We start from the raw sequence: 13,736 nt of genomic DNA, 5'->3' as shown, positions 1-13,736 counted from the left end.
AAGGAAAGGAAAGGAAAGGAAAGGAAAGGAAAGGAAAGGAAAGGAAAGGAAAGGAAAGGAAAGGAAAGGAAAGGAAAGGAAAGGAAAGGAAAGAAAACCTTACAGACCACAAGGTAGCATTAGTGCAGTACTTAGATGAACTCATTATCAGCAATTGCCAAAGAATAATTTCCTTATATGACAGAATTAGACTAAATATCATCTTCTATGACTGGAGGTCCTTACAAATGTACATTTTAAAACAAGAATTGAAAGCATAAAGATGATAATAATAATCACATTTATACAGAGCTTTAAGGCTTACAAAAAGCTTCCCATATATTTAACTCATTTGGAAGTCATAATGATTTCCACATATTTCTCTTTTTTTGTTGTTGTTTAAACCCTTACCTTCCATCTTGGAATCAATACTATGTATTGGTTCCAAGGCAGAAGAGTGGTAAGGGATAGGTAATTGGGATTAAGTGGCTTGCCCAGGGTCACAAAGCCAGGAAGTGTCTGGGTCCAAATTTGAGCTTGGAACCTCCTGTCACATAAACTGGGCTCTCAAAACACCTAGCAACTTAGCTGCCCCTATATCCGTATATTTTTAAGTCAGAAAGAAAATGAATGAATAAATTTGAAACAAAATCTATTTATCACTATAGTCCCAGTTCTTTAAATTATGTGTCCAAATAATATTAAAAAATAAAACAAGAGCACACCATAGCCATGCTCATTTTGATAAACCAGCATCCCTCCCTGGCCTAATTTCTTTCATGGTTCAGAGTCTTCAGAGTAAATATAACTATCATTTCAAAGAAGAAGAAAAAAGCCCAAATGGAGTCAGAAGAAGCAATCAGAGTGGCAAATGGGAAACACTTCATAAATCACTTACCAATTTAACCAGCACCTCAAGTTTTAAATCATCTTCAGTGATACTAGTCTTTCTATTCTGAGAATGATCTTGTTTCATATTTCTTTCCTAGAAATTGAATAAACACTTTATTGTGTGGGGACAGTGACTGTCATATTTCTTTCATTTCATGACATGATTTTAAATGGAGGAAAATAAATACATCAATTGATTCATTAAATGTACAGTTTTTAAAAAATTTAGGTCAAGTAACATTTGTACACAAATAAGTATAAGATCTTTGGTAAAATTCCTTGGCATCCTTCTCCATTACCATTGAGATGAAAAGTCGCACAGAATTCCTTTCCTTCCCATCAGCAGAGACCAAGAGAATCACATAACTGCCTGAGGGGGTCACATGTGTTCTTTGATTTCAGCCCTCCACCTCAAATCTGAGTGGTCCCTATGAATAGGCAATTTTCAGATAAAGAAATCAAAACTATCATTAAGCACATGAAAAAGTGTTCTAAATCTCTTATAATTAGAGAAATGCAAATTAAAACAACTGAGCTTCATGCCTAGTAGATTGGCTAACATAACAGCAAAGGAAAGTAATAAATGTTGGAGGGGATGTGACAAAATTAGGGACATTAATGCATTGCGGGTGGAGTTGTGAATTGATCCAACCATTCTGGAGGGCAATTTGGAACTATGCACAAAGAGCACTAAAAAGACTGCCTGCCCTTTGATCCAGTCATACCACTACTGGGTTTGTACCCCGAAGAGATAATAAGGAAAAATACTTGTATAAAAATATTTATAGCTACATTCCTTGTGGTGGCAAAAAATTGGAAAATGAGGGGGTGCCCTTTAATTGGGGAATGGCTAAACAAATTATGGTATCTGTTGGTGATGGAATACTATTGTGCTAAAAGGAATAATGAACTGGAGGAATTCCATGTGAACTGGAATGACCTCCAGGAATTGATGAAGAATGAAAGGAGCAGAATCAGGAGAATCTTATACACAAAGATGATACACTGTGGCACAATAAGAATGCTATTCACATCCAGAGAAAGAACTGTGGGAGTAGAAACACAGAAGAAAAACTTGATCACATGGGTCAGTGGCAATATGATTGGGATGTAGACTCTAAACAATTTGCACCTTAGTGCAAATTTCAATAATATTGAAATAGGTCTTGATTAATGATACATGTAAACCCAGTGGAATTGCTCCTTGGTGTGAGGGGAGGGGAGAGAAAGGACACGATTCATATAACTATGGAAAACTATTCTTAATTAATTAATTAATTAGAAATTTTTTGAAGATAGGACTGGTCCCTAGTTATCAACTGAGGTAAAATTTTTTACCTTATTTTTTAGACCTAAAAAGGGAAATTTTAAAGAAACTTGATAAAATCTTATTTATTTTATCTTCCAACAAATATAATTTACCATATCCATTATAATTACCTATATCCCTCCTGTCACTTAATGGAATCATGACAAGTTTATTATTTTCTTTTGTTTCCCTTAATTTTTTTTTTGCTTTCAAATAAATGGGCTTTTTGAGAAGGTGAATGGAATTATGTATGATGAAATTACATCTGGATTCTTTTCTTAAAAAAAAAAATGCTCCTCTCCCCCCCACCCCATTGCTCAGAGCTGGCTAGTCTATCTGGACTTGGCATTTTCCAGCAATCCTCAGATAAGCCACACAGTTTAAAACTATGATCTAGGGAATTCAATTACTTCATTCTCCCTCTCTGCATTGTGCTGCCCCATATAATTGTTCCTTATGTGTAATAATGAGGGCCAGGATATAGAGATTTGGTCTGGACTAGACAAAAAGTCCTTAGAGAACTACAACCTGAGCAGAGCTTCTTCTTTAATCAGTTTTCCACAGCAATGACCACTGGGCAAAAGGTTGGCCACCCCTCCCCCGCGTCTTGATAGAGCTGTGTGGCTCTGATGGATTAAGAAATCCTGAGAAGAATAACATCATGGCATCTAGTATCTATCATCCTATTGTATAGATTGACCTACATTTTTTCTATATAAACTTCATATATGTGGGTTAGTTCTCACTTCAACTATTATGCCTAAATAAAAAAATGAAGGCACCTCCAATGGATGAATGAATGAATAAACATACTATAGCACTGATTAGCAAGACTAATGTTTTTTATTACTCCTGACTGGCCAGATGCAACTTCTATGTGTCTATCTCTGCTTCTGTGAAGTTGGTTTGAGGTTGAGACTGTTTCTGGGGAGCCTGTAGTTGATTGATTTCTCTATTTACACCAGATATTTAAGTTGATTCGGTTGGGGGTTGGGTTAAATTTTGAATGCCAACTTAAAGATGATACTAGATTAATTTTGCTAATATTACTGAACACAGTAGAAGGAATAGAAGCAGTGAAATGAGCACATTTAGAAGAGAAACAGGAAAGGTTTGCATGAGTTTGGCTTGGACACCTTCAGTCATATTGCACCATCAGGAGTGTATCTCTGTAAACAAACATTCAAACCAGGATGGGAATCATCATTTGGAGGCATCTTTCAGCCAATTGGGCAGGTCCTACAGTTTTTGGTGTCGTCTATTATTGTTGCTAGTATCTCTTCTACTCTATGTTATGTGACGATGGAGAGAGCTCTCTGACTAGTAGCTCAATTTCCAAGGAAACTATTGCCCTTAGTTAGGTGCCTTATGTGCTATATACACAGCCAGTATCCAGGGGTAACTGTCAGGATGGGAGTCACTGTTTTGACAATCATACTCTTGGTTGGGCAGATGAATCCTTTCCACTTCACCTCTTAAGTTTTTGAACATTTCCTGACACTCCTGGAAAGGTCTTTTAAAAAAATTACCTCAGCAGATATATGTGTTCCCACTGCTATAAGAACAATAGTTTTTATGAGGTGGCCACAGGCCTAAATGTATTAAAAAGAAAACAACAACACAGCAAATGCTTTCCATTTCCTTCTTTTCTCACTTATTAAACAAAACTCTTTGTACTATCACAGGAAAACCAGCATCTCCCTGCTAGTTGCCAAAGCTTCTCAGTCAATAAGCCATGATGCTGCCTGGTTTTGTCCAACTGACTGCTAAGATCCCATGGATTGGCAACATAAAGTGTAGGCTAAGAATCTTATTGGGGTGTACTCATTGGAACTCCAAGAAGGCAAGGGCAGTTGAAAACTGTTGGAGCCAGGGTATAAAAGGGGGAATCCCAAGCAGAGGACTCACTTTGGATTTGGGGGAGCTAGAGGGAGGAGGGCAATGCATACCTGAAACTCCTAGGCCTATCAAATCTCATACCTTTAGATTCTTGTGTTTTCAAACCCTGTAGCCATATTTGATATCCAGCCCAGCCTGACCTTAATTACAACTGCTTCTGAAAGACCTTATAGGCAGTATATAGAGCCTGATCCTCAATCTTTGAAGACCTTTAATCAATACCACCAATAATCCCTCAAGAGATTATTTACTTTAATTAGTCAGGATTAAGTGCTTCAGTGAAGGAAGAAAGAAGAAGATACAGTGGGGGGATTTATACCCCTGCCAGGGTAAAACCTTCCATTAGTTTCAACTGATTATCAATAGAGATCTCCTAATCCCTCTCTCCTTTATTCACCTCCTTCCCCTTTTGATTCATTTACTTAGTAAATCAGATAGCGATTGAATCATTCTAGCTAAATATTCAAAGAAAACCATAGCCAACCTGATAGTTCCACCATTTCCAAATTTTAGTGGCAGTTGAGCCAGAAGGAGTCAGCTGTGTGAGGTTTTTCAGATTATACCAAATTATCCTTGACTGTGAACTTCACACATTACCAAGAAAAATCTTTCCTTGTGGGGATACACTTTCCTTCTACTGATCCAGCATGTTAGGAGAGTTTTTACCTGTTCCTCACAGGGAAGCCACTGGTCTACTTCTTCAAGTAATTTCAGCAGGCCCTACACTGACTGGGGAAAGAATTCTAACTGCTTCTGCACCCATCCCCCACTCAAGGCTGAGAGTCTGCAACCTGCTGTTCTTACAATTTGACTGAGCCAGCTATGGACTCTGAACCCTAACAACATCAACTGGGTTGCCATTACAATAGTTCTGGGAGGAAAACTCTGTGGGTAGCCATCTTGATACAAGGAGCCAAGCAGGACTACCAGTAGGATAAATTTTATTTAACAACAAAGTCAAAAGGCAAAGAGAAAGATGGATTATTCTCTGGAGAGGATGACTTTTATAATCCTAAATTGCTCTTTATTGCTGTATAGTTTATGGAACAGAATTTACACACTCTGGATGGTTAAAATACTCAAATATTTGCTGGAAGTCCTGAGGATATATGATACTTATAAACAACTTAAGATCAGCCTAGAACAAATTGTTGCCTTTATCCCAACTTGTGGAGCAGTCATGCTATCTTGCTCCAAGCATATTGGGCCTTGAGGAAATTAATTAAACACATTTTTGTCAAAGGAGATGACAACACCATATTAACTGAATCCCTGAAGAAGCAGATCAAAGACGTGATAGAGATAAACAAGCAGCTCAGAAAGGGCAAAGACATAGACACCCAAAACATCATGCGGGTGGAATTGGTTGAAGGTGCAAGTCAAGAAAAAGGCAAAGATAAGAACAAGCAAGAAACACTACAGGGGGCTGAGGCAGCAGTCCCTATAATGCCAATTTGTGACCAGACTGTGGTTCAGCCTGAATCTGGGATTCTCCATGTTAAGGGACACAAACCATTCACAGGTGGGGACTTGGAGATCTTTAAAAAGAAATGCCCCAATTTTATTTAGAGCCCCCATAAGGCAGTCAAGGAATACAAGAGGATGGTCAGATTGTTTGATCCCACATTTCAGGACTTTGACATTCTTCTATCAGAATTGTTTACCCCCAGTGAAAAGGTCAAATTTATTGAAACAGAAGCAACCCTAACCTAGCCTCTTGGCCACATGAGTATGAAGACTTAGAGCTTTCCTCACATGGGAACATGGCTTTCCTACGTCGTTGCAGAGAAGACATAGCTAAAGCTATGAAAATACATGCAAAGCATCCTGACAGCTGGAGATGTTTTGAGAAACTGAGGCAGGGAGACAATGAACATCCAAGCACTTTCCTAGATAGGTTGGTGGAAGCTGGGGAGAATATTCTTGGGTTCCAGGACATGTCCAAGAATAATCTCCTGCATGTCAGATGCCAATTCATAAAAGGAAGTGCACTCCCAATCTAGACTTATTTCCGATTGCATTGCCCTGGGTGGGAATCTCTATCCTTAGAAGACCTTAGGAAAATGGCATCTTATATCCATGCATCCCACAATAGAGAACCCATATCCATGAAGAATAGTGACAAAGAAAAAGATACCATCATAGCTGACCTTAAGAAATAACTTAAGGAAGCCAAAAAACAAAAGAAAATTGAAAAGTTTAAGAACTTGGCTCTGCAAACTCAAAATCAAAGAAATCAAGGACAGCAGAGACAAACATTCAGTAATAACAATGTCAAGAGGTGCTTTTTATGTCAAAAAGTTGGCCATATCTTTAAGGACCATCGTTACAAATCCCAGATCAATTTTAATAACTGGAGTAACAATAATAACAATAATAGAGGGAACACCTACTATAATTTAAGATACAACAATAGCTTAACTGGGTGTTTTAAACAGTATCTCACATAGAAAGACATTGTCAGCAAAGAAGAACTCATACAGACCATTGAGAAGGAAAGCACTAACACAAGCCATTCTCTAGTAGCATCAAATGCTGAAAGTGAAAGCACAGAGAAAAACTGCTGTGAGAGAAAAGGGACTCTGAAACTAGATCCCACAGCCAAAGAGTTCCTACCAAATGAACCTTGCAGAAAGATTTAAGTCAAAAGCTGTCACATTTCCAAGTTTGTGTTACTTCAGGGATGTCTCCATCTGTAAAAATCTTTGACTACTAGTAGCATCTAGTAGTAAAATCTAGTTGGCATGCAATAAATTTTTATTGAAAATTATAGAGAATTAATACCACTTGGCACTACTGTTAAGTTAATCAGTTCTTTTTCTTCTTGGACTCTAACTACTGATCTATTTTAAAAAAAGGTTCATTAGTAGGAAGGAAATAAGCATTTAGATAGTGCCTACCAGATGCCAAGAACTGTGTGAATTCCCTTTTACAAATATTATCTCATTTGATACTCAAAAAACTTTTGAAGATAGATGCTATTATTATTCCTGTTTTACAGTTAAGGAAACTGAGAGAAACAGATTAAACGGCTCACCCACATTCACAAGATAATAAGTATCAGAGTCTGGATTTGAATTCAGGTCTTCCTGATTCAGACCTAGCACTCTAACTATTCTTCCTTCTTATCAAGTCTAACAGAGACAGTAAGGGGGTAGAACAACTTGTCAGAAAGAGATTACAAGGTACCTTTTGCTGGCACTGTGTGCAGCTAGAACTAAATAACACCTGTATTGCCCATAAGCTGTTCTAGGTAGAAATTCCAGGGTTGAAAGGAGTATTTGTGACTGTTCACAAGGAAACAGGGGCCCTTGTCATAATTCCAGGGACAAGAGAAGCACTAGTGTTTGTTGTTGCATGGAGAGCAGGGACTCTTCCTGGGTAAAGACCAGAGCATAGGCCAAGAGAAGAATGACCACCCCTTTCCCAGAATAACACCATCTTGGAAGCACTGGAAACTTGCAGACTCCTAGAACTATTTCTGAAAAGAGCATCATGAAAAAGTCTGAAGCTTGGCAAAGAGACTCCTCTTCCTCAGATAAGCAGAGCCCAACTTTAACATAAAGTTCAAAGTAAAAAAATAGACTAATAAAATGAACAAACAACAACAACAAAAACTTGACAATAAAAATCTACTTTGGTGGCAGGGAAGACCAAGATATAAACTTGGAAGACAACAATGTGAAAACAGCTACAAAGAAAGTCTCAAAGAAAAATGTTAATTGGATCCAAGGACAGCAAGAATTCCTAGAAACGTTAAAGAAAGAGATGAGTGGTAGAGAAAAATTGAGGAAATAAATGAAGTGATGCAGGAAAATTATGAAAAGAGAATCAATAGGTTAATAAAAGAGGCATGAAAATACTGAAGAAAATAACTTCTAAGAAATAGATCTGGCAAGTGGAAGCTAATGACTCCAAGAGACTTCACAAATCAATAAAACAAAGTCAAAAGAATGAAAAAATATCAGGAATTGTAAAATATCTCTTTTCACTGGCCTAGAAAATGGATTAAGGAGAGAAAACTTAAGAATTACTAGGCTACCAAAAAGCCATGATCAGAAAAGAGCCTCAGTATCCCATTTCTTTTTTTCTCTCTAAAAATCTCATTTCAAGAAATTATCAAGAGAAACTGCCCTCCAGCTGTGTGATCATGGGCAAGTCACTTGACCCCCATTGCCCACCCTTACCAATCTTCCACCTATGAGACAATACACCGAAGTATAAGGGTTTAAAAAAAATTAAATTAAAAAAAAAGAGAGAGAAACTGCCCTGATACTCTAGAACCAGAGGGTAAGATAGAAGTGGAAATAATATACCGATCATCTCCTGAAGGAACTCTTAAACTAAAAACTCCCTGGACTATTATAGTCAAATTCCAGAGCTCTTACGTCAAGAAGAAAATATTGCAAGCAGTCAGAAAGAAAACAGACTTTTGAGAATAGAGAAGTTAGAGAAAGATGAATAGAAGAAAATAGGATGGAGGGAAATATACAGTTAATAATCATAAGTATGAAATGTGAATGGGATGAGCTAACTCATAAAACAAAAGTGGATAGCTGAATGAATTAGAAAGCAGAATCCAACAATATGTTCTTTACAAGATACACATTTGAAACAGAAAGACAAAGAGTTAAAAATAAAGGGCTGGAGCAGAATCTTAAGCTTCAGTGGAAACAAAAAAGGACAGGAATAGCAATGATGATCTCAAAGCAAAAGCAAAAATAGACTTAATTAAAAGAGATAATCAAGGAACCTACATTTTGCTAAAAGGTACCATAGCTAGTGAAGTAATATTAAAAAAAATTATAGCAAGTTTCTCTAATAAATATCTCATTTCTCAAATGTGCAGGCAACTGAGTCAAATTTATAAAAATAAGAGGCATATCCAAATTGATAAATGATCAAAGGGTATGATTTGCTCCATCTAAGCCACCATCTTCCCAGAATCCTCTCGATCAAAGGGTATGAACAGGCAATTTTCTGAAGAAATCAAAGCTATCTATAGTCATATTAAAAAAAATGTTTTCATTATTTTTTTGGAAAAAATTTTCTAAATCACTATTGATCAGAGGAGTACAAATTGAAACAACTGTGAGGTACTACATTAAATCTATCAGAAATGACAAATTCCAGAGAGGATGAGGGAAAATAGGTATATTAATATATCACTGGTGAATTAGTGAACTAATCCAATCATTCCAGAGAACAGTCTAAAACTATACCCAAAGGGCCATAAAACTGTGCATAATCTTTGATCTATTAATACTACTTCTAGATTCTATAACCCAAGATATCAAAGAAAAAGTAAAAGTACCCATATATACAAAAATATTTATAGCAGCTCTTTTTTTGTGGTGGCAAAGAAATGTAAATTGAGAGGATGTACATCAATTGGGGGATGGCTAAATAAGATTTGGTATATGATTGTGATGAAGTACTATTGTGCTATAAGAAAGAATGGGGAGAGGTTCTGAAAAATATGGAAGAATTATATTAACTGATAAAAAGTGAAGTGAGGAGAACCAGGAAATCATTGAGAACAGTAACATCAATGTTATAATGATGATCAACTGGGAAAGACTTGATTACTTAGATCAAGGCAATGATCCCAGATAATTCCAGAAGACTCATGATAAAAAATATGCCACATACCTCCAGAAAGAAAACGAATGAAGTGGTACTAATTGAAATATTATTTTATTTTTCTATTTTTGTGTGTGATTATAGTTAACATGGAAATATATTTTGCATTTAAAATCAATATACTATTGTATAATTGATATAGTATTGTTTGCCTTCTCTATGGAGAGAAGGGTTGCAAAGAGGAAAAGAATCTAGAACTCAAAAAAATTTTTTAATATTAAAAATAAGTAAACAATAAATTTTTAATCGATAAGTACTTCTTTTGGGGATGGTAGTTTTCTGATGGAATACATATTCCTCTTATCTTATAATAGCTCAAGTAAATTTCACTTCTTTAGGATCTCCCAGCTAGAGGATGTGATTTGAGCTCTTAGGAGAAATGGCAATTCTGAAAACAAGCCAAGTATTATCATGGTCATTTGGAGGTGGCAGGATTAATAGACTCAGAAATTGAGAGCTGGAAGGGACCTCAGAGGCAAAGCAGTCCAACTCCCTCATTTATTAGCTGAGGAAACTAGAACCTTAATCTGATAATCTGAAGGCCTATGTTCTAGTTTTGTAATCTCACTTGCTATGCTATCTTGAGAGGTCACTAAAATTCTCAGTTTCAGTTTCTAAACATTTAAGCCTTAATGATAATATTACAGGGCTTACTTTGCAGGTTTGTCATGAGCAAAGCACTTTGTAAACCTCTAAGCACAATTACATATAAAAAGTGGAGCCAAAGATATTATCCAGGAAGTATATGATTAGACACGAGGTGGAGTGGTTATGTAGGGGTAACAAATGGCAAGCCAAGGATTTTGGGCATGGACAGAATATTAAAAAACGTACAAGGTCCTCTTTAGGTAGACACACTACTCCACTCCAATTGTGGAGGATAAATGGGAGGACACTGGGGGTTTATGGAAGGCAAGAATCTCAGAGGATGAGCAGTACTGTGCTTTGTAATGTGCACCCTTGGAGAAGAATTCCAAATCAATAAGATCTCAAATTCACCAAAGTAAAAAAGGAGGAATTAATTATGTCTTAGATGTTTTCCTTTAAAAAGAAGGAAAGAATATGAATTACATCCTCCTCCAAAGTCTGTCTATTCAGAATAGACTGCAATTAAAAGGAAGAAACAGCTTTACCTTTGTTAAGAAATGGAGAGTTGTGGCATCACATTTTGTTGAGAGAAAATTTCCATCAAATTCTTTGTTCTTGTTGCTAGATTTCTTCAGCAGAAAATATGATAGATATTCTAGTGGATTTTCCTAGGGGGAGAAAATATCCAGAAAGGAACCTCTATTTAAAAGAATCATTGTCTGAAATTCTTTGGGACATATAAAGTGTGAAGGAAAGGAAGACTTTTTTTTCTTGGCTTTTTCTGTAGTATAATAAACTATTTTTAGATGTTTAGGGTAATAAACTATCTTTAGAAAACAATTATATTAAGTGCCATTATTTAGCTAGATCAGGAAAAGGTGTGTTCCCTTTAATAGAAGTAGCAGCTACATCATTGTTTTCTAAGTCTAGGTCATGACACAAATTAGGGTAACTTGGAGCCTATAGAAAAGTGTCAAAGCACTTCGAGAATAAAAAAAAAGACAAAATCCCCATTTTTATGCCAAACATAGAATGAGGTAAAGAACAGAAAGATTTTTGGGGGAGGAGCTTCTGGTGACATCTCTCACGAATTATATATACCCTTTTGATATATTTCTGCTTAGTCTCCTAAGGAATGTAAATGAGCATGTCTGTGTATGTTACAGAAGTAGAGAGTGGAATTACATTAAAACATTAAAACGAGTAGTCAAGGACTCACTATTTCAGCAACCAGTTATGTCTTAACATGTCTCAACATATTTATGTTGTTCACTTTAAGATCATAGCAAGAAAAGGCTGGAAGCCGTTGAAATATGCCAATACCCAGATTATCAATGTTTAAAGAATTCAAATACAATGAAGTGCACTTTACTCTAAAACTATTCTGAACAGAATTTTCTTTAGTAATACAGCAATGCCTCTGGAACATCATTATGAACATAAATTATCACTTTGCCAGCAAGACCCAGAAGTGACAGTTAATAGGTTTCTAGTTGAAAGAATGCTAGATGGGCCATTTATGGTTTTGTGTTGAAAGACTAATAAATCATTCTTAACTAAGTTTTCATGGGTTCAACATAAGATGACACCAAAAAAACAATTTTGAGAGATCTACCCAGGAAATCTATCACTTATTTAAAGAATTAATTAGTGTCAATATCCAAGGCTCTAGATGAAATTGAAGCAAGTAAATCAAAGTAAGAATAAGGAGAAAAGACAAATTAACCTACAGACTTGTAGAGTTAAATTACTATTATTGAAAGAAAGTGTTTGAGAACTTCTTTTTGTTTGTCTTTTGGATCTGTAATTCATTGTTATCTGAACTTCCTCTCACAAAGTAACCCTGGCAGCTTCATTGTAACTAATAGTCTTAGATAGTTATTTGGGGGTACTGAGAAATTAAGTGATGTCCCAGCGTTACACAGTTTAGTGTGCCTGAAATATCTGAGGGAACTAAATGCAGCATGGAAAAATTAATATCTTCCTTCTTCTCATTCATTCTCGTAATGGACTCCAAATCAGACCTACCACTTCATTTTCCTCTCAGCCTTTGTATTTTAGCTTGGTGCTTTCTGGTTTGGACTGCTCTTTGACATCTCAGACATTTGAATTAGCTTCTCTAGAAGTCAATTCTCTCTATTCTAGATCCAATGGGATTTTAATAAATCTCTTCCTTACTCGCACTCAACACTAGCTCACTTATTTCCTTTTCCTTTGTGTTTTACTTTCTTTCTCCCCTATTTATCAGTCTCTTAGTTTCTTTCCAATGAAACTTTTTTCTCTTTATTTCTTCTATCTTTCCTAGTTTCATTTATTACTTAGTTTCTCTATATTCTCTTAATTTTTCAGTAAAAGCTACTCCATTTATCTATTTTCTTTTAAAACAGCATTTCTGATTAGAATCAAGGACAAGATAGAAAAGGGTTCCTTGTATCATTAACTATGTTATTCAAGGAATTTTCCCAATTCTCTAAGGAATTTTATAGACTTGGTGTAAGGAAAAGTTCAAAACTTTTTAGTCACCAACCTCAGAAGATGACAAAACATTTCAGAGCGTGGCAAAACTATATTCTATTGTAAGGTTAATCATAAAAGGTCTAGATATTTTGATTGAATCAATAAACAAAAAATAAACTAGGTATGAACAAGTCCTTAATCAATTTGAAAGAATCATTGTGTCTTTGGACCACTGGATGAAATAAATAATAAACAAGAACAGCAAAAGCCTGGTTCAAACATTCTTCATTCAGTATTTTTATTTTCATTTGTTTGTTGATGTTGATTTTCCCTCAGTAGAAACTTAACTGATTTCTCCTTTGATAGTTCAATCAATCCATCAGCTAAGACCTGAGCAGTTTCTTGGTTAGCCAGAACATCAGCAAGGCTCAGAGAATCAAACATAAACTGCCCTGCAAGGTAAAAGATCACAAAAAAATTAGCTGTTTAAATGGTGTAACTGGATCTTGGTGAAGGTTTCCATCTACCTATAGGCAGAAATCTTCATTAAAATCTAGTTAAATAAAGCATGTACAAAGGGAATCAGGCAACTAAATATATCTTAAGACTAAAACATTGTGAGAACATTGGTCTGAGGGTGAAGAATGAATAACATGTTTACATATAGTCAGGAAATATATTTTTAAATCAAAGGAAATATCACCCACATCCTTTTCTTTTCTCTTTCTCTTTCTCTTTCTCTTTCCTTTTCCTTTTCCTTTTCCTTTTTCTCTTTCTTTCTTTCTTTCTTTCTTTCTTTCTTTCTTTCTTTCTTTCTTTCTTTCTTTCTTTCTTTCTTTCTTTTTCTTTTTTTCTCTCTCTTTTTCTCTCTCTCTTTCTTCCTTCCTTCCTTTCTTTTTTTTAAACCCTTAACTTCTGTGTATTGGCTCCTAGGTGGAAGAGTGGTAAGGGTGGGCAATGGGGGTCAAGT

At 35.8% G+C, this 13,736-nt stretch overlaps 1 protein-coding gene across 1 annotated transcript in view; it reads right to left on the bottom strand.

Moving 5' to 3' along the window:
• Positions 1–13,736, bottom strand: part of ECT2L (epithelial cell transforming 2 like) — a 114,002-nt gene that overhangs the window by 21,583 nt on the left and 78,683 nt on the right. The window contains exons 9-11 of the mRNA XM_044675446.1: positions 13,115–13,218; positions 10,855–10,977; positions 878–964 (exon numbers count right to left, since the gene is read on the bottom strand). Of these exons, the coding sequence (XP_044531381.1) occupies positions 878–964; positions 10,855–10,977; positions 13,115–13,218 (314 nt within the window). The remainder of the gene's footprint in view (positions 1–877; positions 965–10,854; positions 10,978–13,114; positions 13,219–13,736) is intronic.

The sequence above is a fragment of the Gracilinanus agilis genome, chromosome 4 (genome assembly GCF_016433145.1).
Source record: "Gracilinanus agilis isolate LMUSP501 chromosome 4, AgileGrace, whole genome shotgun sequence".
NCBI lineage: Eukaryota > Metazoa > Chordata > Mammalia > Didelphimorphia > Didelphidae > Gracilinanus > Gracilinanus agilis.
Note: the sequence above shows the minus strand (reverse complement) of the source record. Positions and strands in the feature narration are given on the sequence as shown.